The sequence below is a fragment of the Aulonocara sp. 'chitande type north' Nkhata Bay genome, linkage group LG6 (assembly GCF_057382095.1).
Source record: "Aulonocara sp. 'chitande type north' Nkhata Bay isolate Kocher_YH1m ecotype deep benthic linkage group LG6, A_spYH_male_GT1.1, whole genome shotgun sequence".
Lineage (NCBI taxonomy): Eukaryota > Metazoa > Chordata > Actinopteri > Cichliformes > Cichlidae > Aulonocara > Aulonocara sp. 'chitande type north' Nkhata Bay.
Window position 1 is genome coordinate 28,656,917 of NC_141349.1, and position 20,927 is coordinate 28,677,843.

Below are 20,927 nucleotides of genomic sequence, written 5' to 3' on the forward strand. Positions count from 1 at the left end.
TTGGATTCTCCAATAGTTGTGGATATTGGTTAATCCAGTGAGTGCTGCTGTCAAAGAAGAACTGCCAGTTGTAGCCAGACATGATCACTAGTAAGCCTTGACCTTGACAAGTTAAAAGGCACTGTGGAAGATTTAAGGAAGTCGATATATGTATATATTTGAGCTTGTTTGTATGCATTTGACCCTGAGTGGATTCGAGAAAGTCCAGAATAGATTCAAACATGTGCACCCAGTTCTTGTATTTAAAGTGATTTAAAGATGTTTTTCTAACCAAGAAAAGCAATCATTAAAAGCCCAAAATTACCGTGACATTTATGCCCAGGATGAGTGTATGTAAACTTCTGGCCACAACTGTTGGTGTAGCAGGCGTTGAGTGGCTCTGTGATGTGGTCGTTTAAACATTAGCCTTACATGTAAAAGATATCTGGTTTGAGATCAGCTTCATGAGGTCAAAAACTAGTGTACTCCTAGTGCCGGTCCCAGGCCCAGATAGATGGATGTGCTGCATCAGGTAGGGCATCCTATCTAACAGTCTGTGCCAAATCAAACGTGCATGTCCATCTGCTGTGGAATTTCTTTGGGAAATTAGTGAGCAGCTGAAAATTCCCATCACAGGTGTAGCAGGATTTGAGCGTGGCCACCAGCTGTGGTAGAGCAAGATGATCGTTTGGACGTCGTCATCTGTCCAATTTTCTTCTTAGCTTGTGCTTCTTGTTCCAGACGCCATCTAATTAGTAGCTCACGACTCAGAGACAGCGATTCAAAACAGTGTGGGGTCATGGTCAATGGTCACTGAAAAACTAAAAGGTCAGACAGATCAAGGCTTTCGGTCTTATATTTTAACACAGCAACACAAATTGTGATCAATATTTTGGAATCCAGGCCCAGAGTACAGCAGAGGATCTCAGTGTTTTCATTCTTTTCAGCCACTTAAAATAAATGAGGGTTCGATTTTATCATCCTCGAGTTGTTTTGAGTATATTTTACACAGCCTGCTTTGTTTCTCCAGGCTCTCAATGCAAACTTAAATCCTTAAAAAAAAGTCCCTGACCCTCACACGCTGCCTCCCCTCTGCTTCCTTAATATTCAGCTTTGTGAAAATGAGGATGAAGACAAAAAGCCCTGCATTGTGTCCAAAATGCACCCCTCGGCCTCAGCATTAACACCCCTCACACTCCCCTCCCTCTGTTGTTTTCCTCCTCTTCCCCCTGACAGGCTGCTGAGAAGCCCTTAATATTGGTTGTGAATGTTTTATGGTATTATGTCTGTACCAGGATTTGAGAGTATGTGTGTGTGTGCTTATTTTAATCTGAGAGATTTGCATCACACTCCCTTTGCTGCTTGCAAAACAGGCCTTATGAAGCAGAGACAATAACATAATTATGAAAATGAAATGTGTTGGGATAGAAGCTAATTCAAATTCTAGATCTGGGAAATATTATTACAACACAAGCCAAAATGCATCCAACAAAACTCAAAGTTATTTCATAACTGCTAGACAGATGATAATAACGTCGGTGCATAATTTTAAAAACAGCATTAGTACATCTTTATGTGCAGCTCACACTCATTTCCTTTGCAAAGTGCAATTAAATGTTAATCATTTAATTCATAACTTAATTAATTAAATTGATTAAATGATACACAAACAAACTAAACTTGCTTAAATGTGCCAGTTTTAGCTTGTGCCAAGAGTCTTGGTCAAAAATGTTTTTTGTGCGATATAATGTCCTTCTCTGTGTGGACCTGCATCGAAAGAAACGATCACTAATTGGAGTGAAGGAACTGGCTAAACCTTGCATGAAATTGCCATCAGTGGTCCATTGTTGAGTGTGTGTCCCTCTGCAGGTCCACCCCAGCAGTCTGCCCATTGACTTCAGAGGGTGCTCACTCAGCTATGAAGCCTGTGGTGTTGCAGGGTGGAGCGAGGAAGATGTTTGTGTGTGTGAGGAAAATAATGCATGGCTGTCTGCATCTGTGAGTGACATGGGAAGAGATAACAGGCACATTTATTGAACTATTTATTTTTCTTCTGAGGGATTTCTTGTATTTTACTTTACAGTGAGAAAGTAAAGGGGATAAGTGAAGGAGAGGTGCATGGATGTAGGGTAAAGAGGGTGTTGTGTGAAGGGGATAGATGGAGGGGGGTGATAGGAGGTTGATGGGGGCCGGGGGGGGGTTTCGTAAGTAGGGTGGGTGTGGGATAATATTGGGGCGGTGTATGTGGCGGGGGTCTTGGATTGGACTGTAATCCTTTAGTCCTGGTTTGAAATAACCCTGCACAGTCTGGGACAAACAATATGACAGGGTCTCTCTCTCTCAGACACACACACACACACACACACACACACACACACACACACACACACACACACACACACACACACACACACACACACACACACACACACTGAACATATTGCCTGGCTCAGAGTGGTGAGACTGGCTTTGGCTGACGTTACTTCATCATGACAAAATGTCTTCAACGGGAGCTCACTGATCTGCAAAAGAAGGTTTGTTCTTACTTCTGTAGAGGAGAGTTTACATTTTACGCATTAAGTGAGATTTTTTGGTGGTGCATAAAGTAAAGAGAGCATGTTGCACTCAGAAGTGCAAGTTTGAGCATATTCAGGGGTGACTGTTTGTCTAATATTGAAAAATGCAAAAATGGATGGGCTGTTCATGCTTGAAAACCCTTCAGTGTGGCTAAATTAAAACAATTCTGCGAAGAAGAGTGGGCCAAAATTCTTCCACAGCGATGTGAAAGACACACTGCCAGTCACTGAAAATGCTTAATTGCAGTTCTTGCTGCCAAGAGTGGCACAAGTAGTTATTAGGTCTAGGGGGCGATTACTTTTTCACACAGGGCCTGCTAGGTCTGGATAGTTGTTTTTCCCTTAATTATTAAATAATTGCATTTTGTATCGACTCAGGTTGTTTTTGTCTAATATTAAAATTTTTTGATCATCTGAAATATGTAAGTGTGACGAATACACAACAAAATAATAAAACAGGAAGGGGGCAAATGCTTATTCACAGCACTGTATGCTTGAGGTCATTAGGCACGAAGAGCACTTGGCTCCCTTCTGGTGAGGTTACTCTTGTGGTCCTATTTTGTCTTTTCTCAGTGCTACATCTGTTAGCATTAAACTATGGTTTTTCTCAGATTGCTGTCACATTTTCCAAACATTGCTTACAGATATGTATGTGAAAGTAAGTAGTCACATCATCAAATGTAATATTACTCATGTGATATTGAATATAATATTGAATAGTAGTAAGGCCGTTCTACAGAAGAGGATTAGGGCCACTGGAAAAAAAAGATGTGCCCACTTTTTTTTTCCAGTGGCCCTAATCCTCTTCCGTACCATTCCAAGTAAAATCAGTCAAATCTAAAATAAGGTTTCCATCTGATCCCCTCAGAACATATTTAATGAAGCTATGCAAAATTGTACTTTCCTACTATGAACATTTGTGCCATTTAAAAAAAATCAGAGTTTAAATGCATTTTTCACACCTGAAAATTCATGTAGCTATCTCCTTTACGTAAGAGGGCTCAAAAAGGCTGGGAAAATGAAGACAAATTCAAATGCACCACCTGATGTACTTCGAGGGTCTGTGCATCAGAAAATACTCATTTTGCATGGTTTCAATGAATCAGTTGTTGTATAAAAACAAAACGAAAACAGCTGATTCTCAGGGGATCAGATTGTCAGCGATTATATAGTGAAGTGGGAAAACCTATGGCTTATTTAAAAAATACAGACATCTAGACACTTTTCCATGCTACTTCCTCTTCTGCAAATGTACAGCTTTGTTGCAACTGTACTGCTTTTCAACATTTGAGAACTCCATGCATTAATCGTGTGAGCCTCTCATCATGCTTTCTATACTCTAAAGGTCTCACTTACTATCTGCTGTCAGTCATTTCTTCTGTTTACTGTCAAGTGGAAAAAACATTTTCACAGGTCATCATTTTTTATATGACTTTATTACTTCCTCACGTTGTGATAGATTAAAATTGTCCCACTCGTCTTTACATTGTTCCTTAAGTTCATTGAAGTTTTCAGCCATTTGTTTATGCACAGCTCTCCGCAGGTCTTGCCACAGCATTTTGATCGGGCTGAGATCTGGACCAAGTCCAGTTACATTTTCTTTTCCCGTCCCTCTGTTGTAGTTTGCTGGTGTGCTTCAGCTCATTGCAATTTCACATTTGATTCTGAATGCTTTGATATACAGAGGAATTCATGGTCACAGTGACTGCAAGCTGAAATCATCACCCATCCACCACTGTGCTGGACAGTGGTGGATGGGTGGTGCTATGCTGTGTTTGGTTTTGGCAGAAAGATTCTGTTGTGCGTCAAAGTTTCATCTGTCCACAGGACATTGTGTCAGAGGTCTAGTGATTTCTCCAGGTGCTGTTTAGTCTTTTTTTTCTAATTCTTCTATCATGATTTTTTTTTTTTTTTTTGCCGTGATTTAGCATGCTAACTGAGGCCTGTAAAGTTGAGATGTAGCATTTGGATTTTTTGCATGTTCTCTGAACATCTGACTTAGAGGTCACTTTGCTAGGACCTCTAACCTGTGAAGATTGTGGCATTGTGTTAACATACGCTTGAGTGCTCCAGACTAATAAACTCACACTTGCTGATTATCTAAGTGTTATTATTAAGTGTATTTGGTCATCAGCACTTGCTGCTTCTTAACCTCTTTATTCCTTTGCAAGTGAAGGTAAACTTAGTTTTTTCAAAGGACTGCATATGTTAAAAACATCTGTCATTGTCTGATGAGTCAGTCCATAGCATACACTTTACTTACTATACTTTGTAGCACCGGCATGCTTGCTACACATGACTGCCTGCTGGAACGAGCTGCATTTAATTGTCTGCTGCCAGACGAACTGCATATAAACAAGTTTCAGGCTAGATGCAAATTTCAGAGATAACACTGGCTTGAAAATGTACAAATGGGCTTGCGTTAAATGAAAACTGCATCATCGCTGTTAGATAACATGTAAAAATAAAGACACACAATGTTAGAGAGAGCTAGAACCTCTTCTGTCTGTTGTCCCTTGGTCAACCATAGACCACCTGCTGCCAGACTGGCTGTGCTCAGCTTCTGCTAGCGCTGTCATATGGCAACCACACGTTTGCATACACACGTGCATGCATGCGTGCTGTAACTATATCTGGTTCAGGGGTGTTGAAGTCTGGCAGGCGGCTAATCTTGTCTGAATGCCACATCTTTATGCATGGATGTGCACATTTGCAAATATACAGATAGAGAAAGACAGAGTTACATGTGCATACACACTCACATGCACAGAGGCAAGCAGAGTGGCAGCAGCTGTCTTCTGTCTGAATCCACAATCAACCCAACATCCAAATAACACATTCAAGTCCTTTCTAGTGTAATTTGAGGCCAGACAGATATTGTCGCATATGGCTGTACCTTTTTTCTGTTTTTCTTGTTTTAGGGCGTCATGAGCAGCTCGATTTTTCACATTTCACTCAGAATTATTCCAGAAACACTGCTCACTTCTCTGCAATCAGAAAGCCTCTGTAAGAGGTCCTTCCTCTGGCCCCCTAAATGTCTGTGTGCGTGCATGTATATATGCATAGGCTGAGTGGCAACTTCACTATAAATTGGCACTTAAGATTTGAAGCCACACGGCACAAAGGAAAGAAAAGAGTGGAGGAAAAAAGCAAAGCTCTTTTACCATTTAAGTGCTTTAGTAATCACTGCTCTGAAGGTCTTTTGACATATTTGGATTTGTCAGAAAATCTTGGGTATGTTATTTTTCAGATATGTCTGAATGCTTCCTCTCATGAGCAAAAAGCAGCCTGTGGCTAAATGCGGTGCAGGGTGTCATTTCAAAGTGAAATTCAAAGCTGTTATAAGTTACTGCATCTCCACAGTTGGGCCTTTTAGAGCAATTAGAGCTCTTTTATGCAAGATCTTCAAACCATGACTAAACCGCTGCTGATGGTTTTTAGGGTATTGATATTTGGCTTTGCAGAAAACTGTGCACGAGGTGAAACTGACTACTCTAGACTTTTTAAAACGTTTATTTTATTTTATTTGTTTGATATACTGCAAGTGTTGTGCCCATAAAGACACCATGTTTCGTTTGTCTAGTATTTTTCTGTCTGTTCTATTTAAATAATACTTTTAAACAGGTAATCATCACATAATCAATCAAATAATGAATCAATAATAATCTTTTGCATTTCCATATGTTTTTGTTTGCAGTATGACCCCGAAAACTCAGGCTTCATCAGTACAGAGCGGTTCAGGGACCTGCTGGCCACCCATGGCTCTGAGCTCGACCCCCACAAACTGGAAGTCCTGTTGGCCCTTGCTGATGGCAATGCTGATGGAAAGATCTGTTATCAGGACTTTGTCAACCTGGTGAGATGATTTAACTTTCTGTAACTCTGTATTATCCATAAAGATGGTTATGTGAGAAAATCCCACTACATCAGCAGTTTCTGAAATACTGTGCCTAGCACCAATATGCGTCGACATGTCTACTTGAGTTACTGCCATGTGATTGATTGACTGGATATTTGCTTTTTGATCAGCTGAACGACTATACTTAATAAAGTGTCTGGTGAGTGTCAAAGACTCAATACTTATGACTTCACGTGGACGTCACACCTTTTCTCTTAATTGTGATGACATTAAAGCTTCCACAAACCCGAAGGCTAAAGAATATCTAATACGCCAAAGCAAAACATACGTTGCAAGCAGTAGAGTACAACTCTAAACACTAGAGACATTAAAAAGACTGATTAAAAATTGTTCATAGTACTCTGTATGAGGCCAAAACTGTTTGAAGTATGGCCAAGACTTGTTAATTGTCTCCTAATGTGCAGCAACTGAGATTTATTTGTGACTTGTGGAACAGTTGTTTTTTTTTGCCACATCTGGAACTTTTTCAGCTTTACATCCACCATATTCCAAAATCACCTCAGCTACACAAGATTGCTCCTAATAGGAAATAACTCCCTGTCTGGTGAGAATTACCCCTCCTAAGGCTCACCTTGCCCCACTTACAGTTTCACCTTCAAACCACAGCCCGCCGCTGATTGTCCAAGGTCTCACTCAAGTCTCTTCAGCCTTGCTAGCTTCTTCATAACCTTTTCTTTTCTTTTTTCTTGCTGCTATACCTCGTGGGAGACTCAACTGCTGACCCAGGATACTGTGAAGTGGTCTTATGTGGTACACAATAACTACTGGGTGGCTAAGGGATGCGGTGGGGGTGTACATCTCTGTACAGACTGTAGGGAATTCATTGTTGTCTCTGACTGTAAGAGAGTCCATCTCTCCCTGTCTCTCTTGTTCTTCGGAGCTGTTTATTGTGTGATACAGTGGGTGAGGAATGAGGCCTGTAGGAAGCTTGGAAAAATGTCAAAAGGACATTTTCTATTTGGTGCATTCATGTCACGTGAGAGCCTGTGGGTCATGGTGTGCAACTGGAAGTGGGACAGAAAGGAATGGAGGTCTGCGTGCGTGTGGATCTTTGTGTACAATATAGTGAAGTATAGTTTATACATTCACAGAGGCAGCACCAACAGCAGCTAAACACATAAGAGAGAAAGGAGTGACTCATGGTTATGGTAATAAGGTGTGCATGTTTGAGTAAATAGGTGCTAAAATTTCAGATTTTTAAAGCATTTATCATCATCTTCCAGTTACTCACTGCTTTGCACTGGTGGATTACAAAGGTTGACCATCTTTAGACATTTCCTGAGCTTTGTAAAAAACATAGTAAGGTTTTTTTATAGTAAGTTGAATTTCGATGACCTTAACACTAACATTGAACTGTTTCGATTGGTCAACAGTAAAAATGTTGTTGGTGGGATCCTTCACATGTGAACCCACAGCTCTGTGAAAAGGCTTGTGAAACATTTTATGACTATCTGAAGAAATGCGTGGTATGTAAACACGCAGGCACGATGCTCAAAAGTACCAACTGCAAACTGGGAGCTTGAGGCAGAGAAAGAAGGACTGCAGCAAAGAAAGAGCGGAGTAGAGGAGTAGGGAGGAATAGCAGAAAAGGAGGCAAAGGAAAGGACAGACAGAGACAAACTGTGAGGGTTTTATTTGTTGCGCCATCTCTCCCTTGCACCACAGCTCTTCCATCAGCGTGATTGTCAGTAATTGCCTGCTCACTGCTCCATCACAGTTAGCTTTCATATCACTGCTCGCTCGCTTTCTTCATCCTCTCTAACTCTTTACCTTTCCACCTGCCTTTCTTGCATTGAATAAACCAGCAGGTTCCAGCTCTTTATTTCTTTCTTATTTTGTATGCTTATTACATTCTCCTTTACATTTGTCTCCTTGTATTTAACTCTCTCTCATACATCACCCTGATGTGTTGCATTTTTTTTACAGCTTTCCTGGGCAGAAAATAGCTACGTAATGTGTTTATACTTTACAAAATATCTACACTTTTAACCACTCAGTTTCTCGCCCGAGTGGAATAAATTCAGGTAATGCTCATAACTTATGATGCATGCTCGCATGTCCTGTTTTGTGTTATGTATACCTGAGAGAGCTTGAGCTTTATGTTAGTTTTTTTTCTTCTTTTATGTGGACGTTTGTTTATGCTGATGTAAGATCTCCCAACATCTTTTTGTTTTTGTGATTCGACAATGCCAAAACACACAGTGGCATATGAGAAAGGATTTTCTGTTATGACAGTGGAAGTTGTTTTAATTGTTTCACTTGGCTTGGAAAGCAGTCCACCAGGAATGTGGACGGATGACGTTGTTTTGTGTGTTGCGGTAAATGTTAAGCCTGGTTGAACTTTTTTTTAGTGTGACCACCTTGTGTGCGTGTGTGTCTTTGCCTGTGCTTTTTTAAAAGCCGCTCTGTTGATGCCAACATTGTGCGCTCTGCCAAAAAACTGAGGGTAATCCAACAAAACAGATGAAACTCAGGGCTGACCTGGTGGAGCTAACGGAGGCATTAAGGCATAAACCGCATACTAACACACTTCTATAGTCTCTTTTCAGCCTTCATCATATTTCTTCTGATCCTCCGCCTATTTGTCCTTCTCTGTCCCCTTCTTGTTGTACTTGTTTCTTCCTCTGCCTCTTCTTCCGTCTCTTTTCTCTGATTGTATTTTCCACTGATCAAACAGAGAAATTGTCTCTTCCTAGCCGAACGCTCATCAGTGCCTCTCACCTCTTCTGCCCCTCTCCCTTCTCCTCTTGGCAGCGAGAAAACAGACAGAACATTATTCTTTCTTTTGTGCCTCGCAAAGACGAGAGGAATCACAGTTGCTTCACACGAAGAATTGACTGTCTTTATGGGGCATGGCTGCCTGGGGGGGATGTCTGTGAGAGCGCTTGCTTCGGTGTGCGGTCTCGAAGTGGCCATGGTAACCTGTAATCATTTTCCCACAGTTCTCTGTGACTGATATAAAGGCTGAAATAATTGGCTTTTTTGAAGTTTGTCTCCAAACAATGAGTCCTAAGACTCTAAAAGTCTCATTAAAAAGCGTCAGAAGAACTATCAGACAACTGTTCAGAGATTTTATTGTTTTTCTGATTTCGTGTATTCCTTCTTATCTTTATTTCTCGTGCAGTTTCTGTTAAACTGAGCTTAGCTGTGATAAATGTCTTTGCTTTCAAGATGTAAACAAGAAGATAAGCCTGCTGGCTTTAAACTAAAATGTTCCTTCTGATAAGCCAGTGCTCGTACTTGAATAAACATCAATTGAAGCTTTCTTACACATCGCAATTTTGAAGCCAATTTAAAGTTGTAGCTTTTGAAGATCCAGTATTACCGTCCACATCTACCTCTATTGCCAACAGCTCCGCTGCCACAACACATTTATGTTTTTTTCCCCAATCTCTGCCCTTGCTGAAAACAATAACACTCATCCTTATTGCCTTAAAGTAGCATCTGCTAACTGACACATCTGGGCTTCCTGCAGTTCTAGAGACACAGACATAGCCGTAAAATTGAGTTATGGAGTGTCACATAAACAGAGCGGAGCTGGAAACAGATTGGGGGAGGAGGGAAAGACTGGGACCGATAGCCAGAGTGAGAGAAGGATGGAGATGTGGGACAAGAATCTTATAAAACACACAGCAAGTGCAATAAACAGCATAGAGACGGCTGTGATTTAGGCAGCTGGAAAGGATAAACTAGAATTTCTTTTGCCATCTATGCAAAACAAAAAGCCTTACTCAGTTACTCTTAAGATTTGTGCAAACATTTTTTCGTCTGGTTATTTGTGGAAAATGTAAAGATAATTAAGTGGCAGATAGCTAAAACACATTCCTATTATTATTCTCACTTTTCTGACCTTCTTAATGTACTGTTACGCTCAAACAAAGGCTGCTGAAAATGGCGAAACATTTACAAATGCGATAAAGCCTGGAAACCCTCATTTCTTGTGGATTTTGCACCTTTTTTCCGTGGACGGGTTTCTGATGGACATGTTTGTTCAGCAAAAGATGTGTTAGCTTTTAATGCCTGTACGTGTCTGTACTGTTTAATGTAGGGTGGCTGGCAGTGTTCATTATCAGTTCACTGCAGATTATTCTCTTAGTCAGTCAATCATTTGACCTATTGGATATCACAAAAGTGTGAAAAATGCCTTTGTTCAGCCAACAACACCAAATCATACACATTCCTGCTTCATTTTTTTGTCCTTAGACTCTCAGCCTGGGTAGTTTTGAATGATTCACGGTTCAATATAATCCTTTTTTTATCCTGGGCCTTGGTGCAGTCCCTCAGTTCATCGACTGCATGAAACAAGCCGTTTTATCTCCCTTGTCATTGCCTTTGAAGCAACTTTATTTCGATTGGCTGCCCATTGTAAACAGAAGATTTGATCAGCGGGTGGGTTTCTGAGCTGTGTACTTGTGATGACCGTACCTGCTCTCACAGATACAGCAATTGAAAAAACTTTCTGATAGTGAGTTTTAATAATGATGGTTATAGTTAGACTGTTATATTAAACTATTTGTACTTACCTCCATCTCCTCTTCAGTTTTCTTCCATTCTTAATATTTCTTCTTCCTCTTTTTATGTTTGTTTCGATAGATGAGCAACAAGCGCTCCAACAGTTTCCGGAGGGCGATTCTGCAGGGCAGCAGGCAGCTAAAAGGCTGCAGTCTCAGAGACGAGGCAGGCTTAGGACTGTCCCAGCGGTTGGTCCGCCACGTTGCCTATGAGACGCTACCCCGTGAGGTCGACCGCAAGTGGTACTTTGACAGCTATACCTACTGTCCCCCTCCCTGGTTCATCCTGGCTATCACCATCGCAGAGGTAAGTTGATGGAACATAAAATGTGATGAATCTTTTAGTAATAGTACATTTTAATATGAATTGACCATGATGCTTTTCAATGGTGCCTTCTTGTGCACCTCTAGTATGATGTCAGTGTGCCTGTTATACAGTTGTGGTCAGGCGTTTACTTACACTCATCATGGACATGATCATTGTAGTAATTTTGAGCTACTGATTTCTGAGCTGTTCTTTTTCCAGGTGGAATGACTGTACGACATATTCTTTAGTATAATGTAATCTTTAATTGACTGCACAAGTTTGAATTTAATATGGATTTTCTCTAATTCACACAGGGTTAAAATTATAAATAAAGGTGCAAATAAATACAAACACAGCCACTAATATTTGGTTAAATGTCCCTCAGCAAGATGTCCCTGAACTAGCCATCAACAAGCTCTTGGCATGATTTTCGTCGGGTATTTGGACACTCTTCTATATTTAAATCTGTTTGGGATTTGGGAAGATCATTCCAGAAGTTTAATGTTAGCCTGCTTTATCTATTCCTAAACCATTTCGTTTTTGTGTGTTTGCAATCATTGTTCTGTTGGGACACCCAAATGTGTCCAGGTTTCATCTTTCTTGCTGAGTGGTTTGCAACTTTTAGTGTCAAAAGAACCCTTTTTGCCCCTTCTACCAAACAAAGGGAGAAAAATCACTGCACACGCAGGGGGGTAGTGGGTGGGAGGATGGACGATGGATGGGAGATGTAACTGGGAGAGGATAAATTTGTTTAAATTATTATTTCTTCACATATATATATATTTTTTTACTGATGTCAGCTGAGAAAAAGAGACTCACCAAAACTGTACAACAGAAGACTGAATAACATGTTACCTATTTGAGAAGTCTCTTTTTCTGCTGTGATATTGGGATGGTGGGGTCAGAATTTGGCATAAAGAACATAAAAGCATGGATCCATCCGGCTTGTGTCAGTGGTGGTGGTGATATAATAGTTTGCCCATATAAGGTGTATATAAAACATTTAATAATAGGATAAACATACAGTGGTGTGAAAAAGTGTTTGCCACCTTCTTGGTTTCCTGTTTTTTGTATGTTTTTTACACTTTAATGTTTCATATCATCAAATTAAAAATTTTAGAAAAAAAACAACAAAACACAAAATGCAAAACATCCAAAGCTTTGTGAGAAAGGGATGGCTCCGCCCCCCAAAATCCCCTAAAAAAACCAAAACAAAGCAAAAAAAACAATAGTATTTGATGTTGATGCCACCACTGATTTTTCCAGGTTAATTTGATTGAAACAATATTAAATCAGAAGCTTTTGCTCAACTCCTGTGAAATTACTGAAGTAATTTATTTGCATTGTTTCTATAATAATCTATGAATGGATTTGTGTATTTGTTATTCTTATCATAAATACTACAGCAAGTCACTTATTGTTTGTTCTCTGCTCTCCCAGGTAGCTGTGTTCATGTACTATGGGTGCCAGATGGACCGCTTGGTCCTGCAAGTTTCCAGTCCATCCTTCCTTAAAAGTCCCCTACCTTACCATCCTCAGCTACGAGCCCAGGCCTGGAGGTATCTCAGCTACATTTTCATGCACACTGGGTGAGTTTAAATCTATTGCTTTTCATAACTTTGCCACCATTCAGATTTTCTGATCTTGGAAACAACTTGGTGACATATTTTAGATGAAGTTATCTGCTACAGTGTGTTCATGTCAGCCTTTAGATCAAGGAGGTACGCTTGTAGCATTTTAGGTGGATATGACATATTGATGAACACTAATTTGAAGTGCCGCATAACTGTGATGCCTTGGGGTGGTGTTACCTAAGGCATGTGAGGTGCTGAAGTGAATCAGCACAAGTTATGCAACAGATTCATCAACAGAAATATACAGCAGTGATTTTTCGTTCAAACACACCGAGCAGGACAAAGAAGTAAGAGATGAGAAACGTAGTCGATGGATGCAGCCAATAATGTTGACTGAAAGAAACGGGTCCTCTAATAACTGTTTGTAGTTGGATTATTGTAACGTGTGTTATGTGTGCTCATATTTGACCATAGAAAACAGTTATCTTTACAGGTACTCTTCACAAAAAAAGAGAAAACACCAAATATCAACTTGACAGATTTAATAAAACCACCTCTACATTTCTTCAGTCTCCTCCTTCCCTCCTCCGCTCCTCTCCTCTCTGACTATATTATTATCTGTTCAGTTCCGGCCAGGTCATCCAGGTTTAATTACTCTTCTGGCTAAATGTAGTTTCAGGCGATAAAGAGAACTAATAAAATGGTAATTTACTTAAGAGAACCTGGTTCAGTGCGAGGGAAGGGCTCGTGCACGGTGAGAAGATAAACTGGAAAGGATGGAGTGATGTTTAACACACCCCAATCACAGAGGAACTCACTGAAATGATTACGGTTCTCAAGGAAAGTGGCTGGCGGGAAAAGGGACTGTTGGGATTTAAACAGTCTGACTGAGGAAACTATGTATAATCACTTGGAAAGAAAAGCGTCTGGACTTCTTTAAGTTGCTTGAAGACGTTTCACCTCTCATCCGAGAAGCTTCTTCAGTTCTAAGAGTCAAATGGTGGAGAGCCCCAGGTTTAAACCCAGTGGGAGTATCCCCCCAAAAGATGGACAAAAGGACCCCCTGATGATCCTCTGCTTAGTCCAATGAGCCAAGGTGTGAAGACGGGTGTAGGTCACAATTAGCCAGGGTTTCAGGTGAGCTCATTGTGAAACCTGGCCCCACCCTATCATGTGATTTCCTGAGGTCAGATGGCCCAGGGTGTGAGTGGCTGTTAAGGCGTCTGGGAAGGGATCTCAAAACTGGATTATAGATGGCAGACAGTTGGTGTCATAAAGCACCGCCTCTGTTCAAAGATGGTCGTTCACAGTGAACATAAATGGCTTCTTTCACTCCTCTTTCAAACCATCTGTCCTCTCTGTCCAAAATGTGAACGTTGGCATCCTCAAAAGAGTGTCCTTTGTCCTTTAGATGCAGATGGACTGCTGAGTCTTGTCCTGTGGAGGTGGCTCTTCTATGTTGTGCCATACGTTTATGAAGTGGCTGTTTGGTCTCTCCAATGTAGAGGTCTGGGCATTCCTCGTTACACTGTACAGCATACACCACATTGTTAAGTTTGTGTTTTGGCGTTTTGTCTTTCGGGAGAACCAGTTTTTGTCTGAGTGCGTTGCTGGGTCGGAAATGCACTGGGATGTCGTGTCGTTTAAATCTGGGACTCTCCACCATTTGACTCTTAGAACTGAAGAACCTTCTCGGATGAGAGGTGAAACGTCTCATAAAAGACACTTTTCTTTCCAAGCTCCTTAGACTACGATGACCTGGATGACTGAGAACCTTCACAGACATATGTATAATCACACAAAGTGACATGAATTCAGCACAGTGCCCTTAAAAAAGTTTGAAAGATGATCACGATATTCAGCTTCACGCAGTCATGTGATGTACGCAGGAACCCTGTTATGCGTTGTCAGAAGAGAAAGAGCTCAAAGAATCCTGATTAAAAGTTAATATAGATTCAAGATGGCTGCTGGGTGACAAGATTTGCTTTTAGGACTTCGGCTATAATGGAGAAAACATGGACCAGCTGCTTTTCATAGCGGAGACCTATGAATGTGTGAGTTTTTGCACGAACAGTTTATTGATTAATCACAAAGAAAAAACAAACATGTTTTAAAAGCATTACTATGATTGCATAATTTAATCCTTAAATGTTCCATCATCTGTAGCTGGCTGCTCTCACCTAAACAGATATATTGCATATTTGCAATCAAGCTGCTGATTTGTGCTGTTTGCTTTCAGCAGCAGTAGCCCAGGTCGCACTTGATGATAGTCCACATAATTTAATCGCTAATAGCTGAACAAGTAGCTACCGCACAGCTGTGTGAAATCCATGATGCTGGTCTTTTTGATGCAGAGAATGATCGTTTATATCACACTGCAGCAGAACTTCTTCAGCTTGTATGGATCGTGTTTTGTCAAAGATATTCTAACGCCTACAGACTGAAAATCAATATTCTTATTTATTCAGAGAATATAAACCTTTAATCACTGATTCACTCTGGATCTTTAAATAATGTTGAAATACATTCAGTTTTTATAGATTTTAGAGACAAAGTAACCCAATTCATGTCACTTCAGATAGACTCATGCATCATCGAGTGTAAAGTGCACAAGTCTTGTCTTTCTTTATTTAGCTGTAATTGATTTAACACTGACAGAGAGCACAGACACAGAAATGGAGTGCCCTTTAACAAAAGTCAAGGCTGGTTTTCTGATTCATTTATCCAATGATGCAGACGAACTTTGATGTGTATTGCAAGATAATACTCGGCGCTCACATTAAAAGTGGCACTGACAAAGCTTTGCAACTGACTGATACCAATATTTCCATATTTGAATTTTGCCCGCTTTCTCTTCTTGTTTCCCTGTGTCTCTCACTCACACACACACACACACACACACACACACACACACACACACACACACAGAAACAGAGAGTGAGAGTCTCACACACATCTACAAACCATGTAATCCTGTCAACAGCTCAGTACCACTGATCCCTCCAGTTCCCAACACTAAAACAAAATGTAAATATTGGCCCCAAAACATCCCTCTCAGCCTCTCAGACAGACAGAGCCTGCTCTGCTCTCTCTCCCCTCGCTCTCACTTTCCATCACAAGCACACGAAGGATGTCTGTAGCAAGTGTGAAGCCTTCAGAAAGATTAGTGCTTTTTGAGATTAAACCAGGACAAGTTTCTGCCCGGTTGTGTTTCTCGAGTTCTCAGTCTAATGTGGGAAGATGTAACCTACAATAATAATCAGAGGAGCCTGAGCACCTGATGATAGTGTAATAATTTGTGGAAAACTGGCAAGAGATTGCACTCAGTTCAGCGCTAAAGTTGTTCCATTAACGTGAACTAACAATAAGGTTTTCTGTAGTTTGGTGAAGCAGCGATAAAGACAGTAAGATTCAACAGTGCTTTTGTTGAGTGCCCTGAAAGGCCACGGTTATCTCGACACAATAGGGCTTCTCATGGGTATCCACGGATCTGCCTGACAGTGCAGCCTGTTCCTCACAGCCTCATTAGTGGTATAGAAATATATAGCTGCTGTTATCTGGAGGGGAGTTGTTCTCTGAACAGGGTTCTCCCAGCCAATCAATATCCCCATTGTCTTTCTGATCGCTGAGCGATGCTTTATGTCGCCGTTGTAGTTGAGGTGGCTGCGTTGTTTCAAGCTAACTAGATTACTGGGCTTGCCTGAGTTGAAGGAATAGCATGTGTGTCAGACACAGAGAGAGAGAGAGGTTATTTGTTTTAGGAAAGTTTTTGTTTATTTTTGTTTGAGTCTGTCTGTAAACGCAGCGTTTACTGGAACCCTCTGTCAACCTGTCAAACAGGGGAAAAAACGGGACTCCTACAAGAGTCATCGCCATGTCTTTCTCTTCGTTTCTGTCAGTGCTCTCACACATTCGCTGAAAAAGAGACGTCAGGATAATTTAGAAACAGAAAAACACACCAAGTGATTGAAGAGAGCGAGAGAGAGTTATCAAAGCCGAGACGCAGAGAGAAGCTGAGAGGCCAGATTATGCTAGCTGCTTTCCTTTTGGATTCTGCTGTGACACCCGAACGTGCCTGAGCTGCTGACTGAGGTTTGGCTGGAAGGACTCTCTAGCTGTGAAGGGCACAGGGTGTCTGTGTTTGTGTGTGTGGGTGTACGTATTTGTGTGCAAAGCTATCATTTGCTTACAGTCATCACATTGAACCACAAGCTGTGAGCAGATTAGGGTCCATTTATGGCAGCCGCACACCTCTTTTATCTTTTGTTGTTTTTGAAATATTTAAATGCTGGGTGCATGTCTCTGCGACTCTGTGATAGAGCTGCTTAATCATGGCTGACACTGTAATCATTTTGGTCACTACTGAGGTCACGGAGATTTAGTGGCTTCTGAAACATTGTGCATTTGTTTGAATTTTTTCTATATTTGTTGTTCCTCATTGGTTCCCTTGAATAAAAAGTATTTCCAAGCAGATGAATAGGCTTTACCCTTTCTAGTTGACCAAAGACTCTTTTTCTCTTCTTTCAAAGCATCATAGCTGGGAGACTGAGTCTGGGCTCTGAGGTAACAGTCAAAGCCAAGCAAAATTGTGCATTCATGACCAACGCGATTATAGTAATAGAAAAATAGAACAGCAATCCGCAACACAGCACCTCTTAAATAAGTTGGGACAGGGCCATGTTTGCCACCCTTTAGTATCCCCTCCTGTTTAGACGAGAGACCAGCTGCTGAAACTTTGAGAGAGGTATGCTGTCCCGTTCTGGTCTGATATAGGCAGCAGGACAGAAATACAATATGGATTTTTGCCCATGTCCCTTGCACACAGATTATTTTTATGACATTTTTTGATGAAGTTATTTAATATAGATGATGAAATATTCAGTATCAACAATTTTAAGTTGAGGAACATTATTTTGAAATTGCTCCAGACCCAGTTTTTTGCAGATGGGTTAATCTCTGCTCATTGTAACCTCTGAGAAACGCTGCCTATCTAATATCCTTTTTTTATACTCAATTATTTTACTAACTGTTGCCAATTAACATAATTACTTGAAAAATGCTCCTTCAGCTGTTTCTTTTTGGTACTACTTACTAGAGATGGACCAATCCGATATTACGTATCGGTCCGATACTGACCTAAATTACTGGATCGGATATGGGAGAGAAATAAAAAATGTAATCCGATCCGAAGTATCACAAAATTACCTCACAAAACGCGCTGCTTGGCATAACCCAGCTCAGCGCATCGGAGCAGTATGTGTCACGTGATAGAGCGGCTGTTGTCTGCAAGACCTGTCTGCGGTCTGGTGGAGCATTTGGAGCCGCACTGCTTCCAAACCGCGGCATTTCGTCTCGGAGAAAACTATCCCAGAAAAGTAAAGCAAGTGCGTAAGTTCATCTCAGAATGTTTGCATAGTATTTCCACGTTAAGCTTAACAACTGATACATGGAGCCACAGCTGGACTGGCCATCGGAGTTCCATATTGAGGTACAGCTACAATGAAAAAAAGACACAAAGCTGGAGTTATTATGTCCTTGCTGCAAAGCTGGCTCTTCTCTCATTCTCTTCCCCTCCCTCCCCTGTTGCTACTTCAATCATGAAACTGATCATTGATCAGGTGATCCGCTTTTCTGTCGCAACTCCGGTCTTTCTTGTTTATTTATCGCCCACTTTGCGCTAGAAAGAGGAGACCAGCGGATAAACAACAGCAGCACATTTAAGCTTGATAAGCTGTCGTTAGAATTGATTTAATATTAATTTCTAGTGCTGTTTGCTGGAGCCACAGCTAGTGATGGTAAATTTGATTTTTTTACTGAATCGAGTTTTAATGAGTCACTCACCAAAGTGAATCGAATTTTTTGAGTCATTTGATTCACTTGACCAGAGAGTGCAAAAAATGTACATTTTTACTCAAACTTAATTTGTTTCTCTTTTCATGTATATCCTACTGCTAAGATGAATGATTCTAAAAGAAAACAACTATTTTATAGAGCAAAAAAAATTCTAAAGGGAACATTTATTTTGTTTATTTTTATTTTATTAGTATTTTCCTTAAATGTGTCAAATATATATTTTCTCATCTAAATGTCCACTGTGCTGTAAGCCAGGGGGCGGTAATGCGCCTTAACATTGGTTGCCAACCAGGAAGAAGCACAGGAGGGAGGGGGTGAGTAGCTCAAATGTGCTGTTAGCATGTTAGCAGAGCGATGCTACTGTGAACCAAGGAGCTATTGTCTTGATGTGAGCTTCTACTCAGGGTTTTTTTCTTCCAGCTCAGAGCAGAAATATTTTTGTTAAGATACTGGATGTTGTGTTTTTCTCCACAATTTTAATTATAAGCTAGATATATTTCTACTAATAAAATTAGTTTGCTAACTGCAACGGGGATGAGTCAGTTGGGCTTGTGAATCATGATTCATGAGTCAGTAAAGTGATTCTCGAGTACTGAACGATTAGTTCATGATTCGCGGATTAGCATTAAGTCGATTATGGAAAACAGGGTGGAGGGTGGTTCCCTGTTTTCTTTTTGCATAACTAAACTATAGGGTTTGCAACCCTATTAGTTAGGTTGTTCAATATTTATGCTAAGTACTCTTTAAAATACCAGAATAGGGAGGATGGTGTAGGTTTAAGTTTGCTAGATTGATCAGTGTAGCTGAACTAGAAAATATTTTGGGTGCAGTGTATTTTTTGCATACAGGTATAACAGAATAGTTTTAGTGTTTTGTTTTTTTAAAACTTGAGTGTGAACTTATACAAAATGCAGCAAGATATTTATAAAAAAAATTGTATTGATTACAAAATACACTATATCGGATTCATATTGGTATCAGCCGATATCCAAATTTATGATATCGTTATTGGTATCGAACATAAAAAAAGTTGTATCGTGCCATCTCTACTACTTACTTTTCCAGCCTTTTTATTCTCCCTGTCCCAACTTTTTCTGAGATGTTCTGCTGCCATCAAATTCAAGAGCTGTTATTTTTCATTTGAAACATTTAATCATGTTTTCTGTGGTCTGTTGTGAATAAAATATGGATTTACTGGATTTACATTTTAGTGCCTTAACTTATTTGGAATTAGGGTTGCAAAGTTAAAAAACAAAAGAATGTATTTTTTTTAATTGTATTCATCAAACCTGAAGATAACCTGAATACGGGCAGTGCAAGTTTCCATCATGATGTACCTCACTAGGAAGTGAACCGCTTTCATAATCCTGAAAATCCGGTGTTAACCCTGAAATTACCTGTAAAAAAAACAAATTTGGTACTTGTTTTTTTTCTGGTTATAAGCATTTTGTTTCCTGTTGAGCTATGGTAGTGATAAGTTTATTAAATGAGAGCCAGCTTGGCGTCAAGTAGACTTTATCTCAATTTATATACAGAGATTGTTTGGGTTTTTGTTTGTTTGTTTGATTTGAATTAGGATATAGCTTACATAAACATGCGCACACTGTCAGATGAGGAAAAGTTTCTTGTCTTCTGTGTATTCCTTGTGTCTAATAGGTCTGTGTGTGTGTGTGTGTGTGTGTGTGTGTGTGTGTGTGAGTGTGACTTTTTGGACTTGTTTTCGGGCTGTTTATCCTTTCACCTCCCTTTGCCTCGCTGACAGCTTACTAATGTATGAACTCAGCCTTTTGATGAAAGTTTTGGAATAATGAGGCCAAAGTGGACAGTTACAAAGGAAATGCTACTAAAAAAACATAAAAATAATGAGAGATTTTTTCCCCTGAGGCCACTCTCTTTTTTGTCTAAAATTCAAGCGTTTGTCTTCTATATATATTGTACTGTATATCTCAAAGGACTCATATCTCACATTATGCTGTTTAGCTTCTTTTGCTGTTGTGTCATAAAACATGAGAATTAAGTGAAAAGTGAATTAATCACTTTTGTGATTAAATTATGAGACGTGAGTCATGTAAGACTTTGATATAAAACATAAACATTTACTCTTGGGGACATATTTTTTTCCCCTTCCTATATGGCTTTTTTTCCTTTCTTTGTGACATTCAAGTTGCCCTTTTTTTCTGATAATGCCTTTGCAAGCTCTGTAGCGTT

The 20,927-nt window shown here is 40.1% G+C and overlaps 1 protein-coding gene across 2 annotated transcripts in view; it reads left to right on the top strand.

The window, feature by feature from the left end:
* Nucleotides 1–20,927, top strand: part of rhbdl3 (rhomboid, veinlet-like 3 (Drosophila)) — a 75,236-nt gene that overhangs the window by 36,267 nt on the left and 18,042 nt on the right. For both annotated transcript variants that reach the window (XM_086296137.1, XM_086296138.1), the window contains 3 exons: nucleotides 6,253–6,411; nucleotides 11,068–11,292; nucleotides 12,733–12,881. In XM_086296137.1, coding sequence (XP_086152263.1) covers nucleotides 6,253–6,411; nucleotides 11,068–11,292; nucleotides 12,733–12,881 — 533 coding nt within the window. The remainder of the gene's footprint in view (nucleotides 1–6,252; nucleotides 6,412–11,067; nucleotides 11,293–12,732; nucleotides 12,882–20,927) is intronic.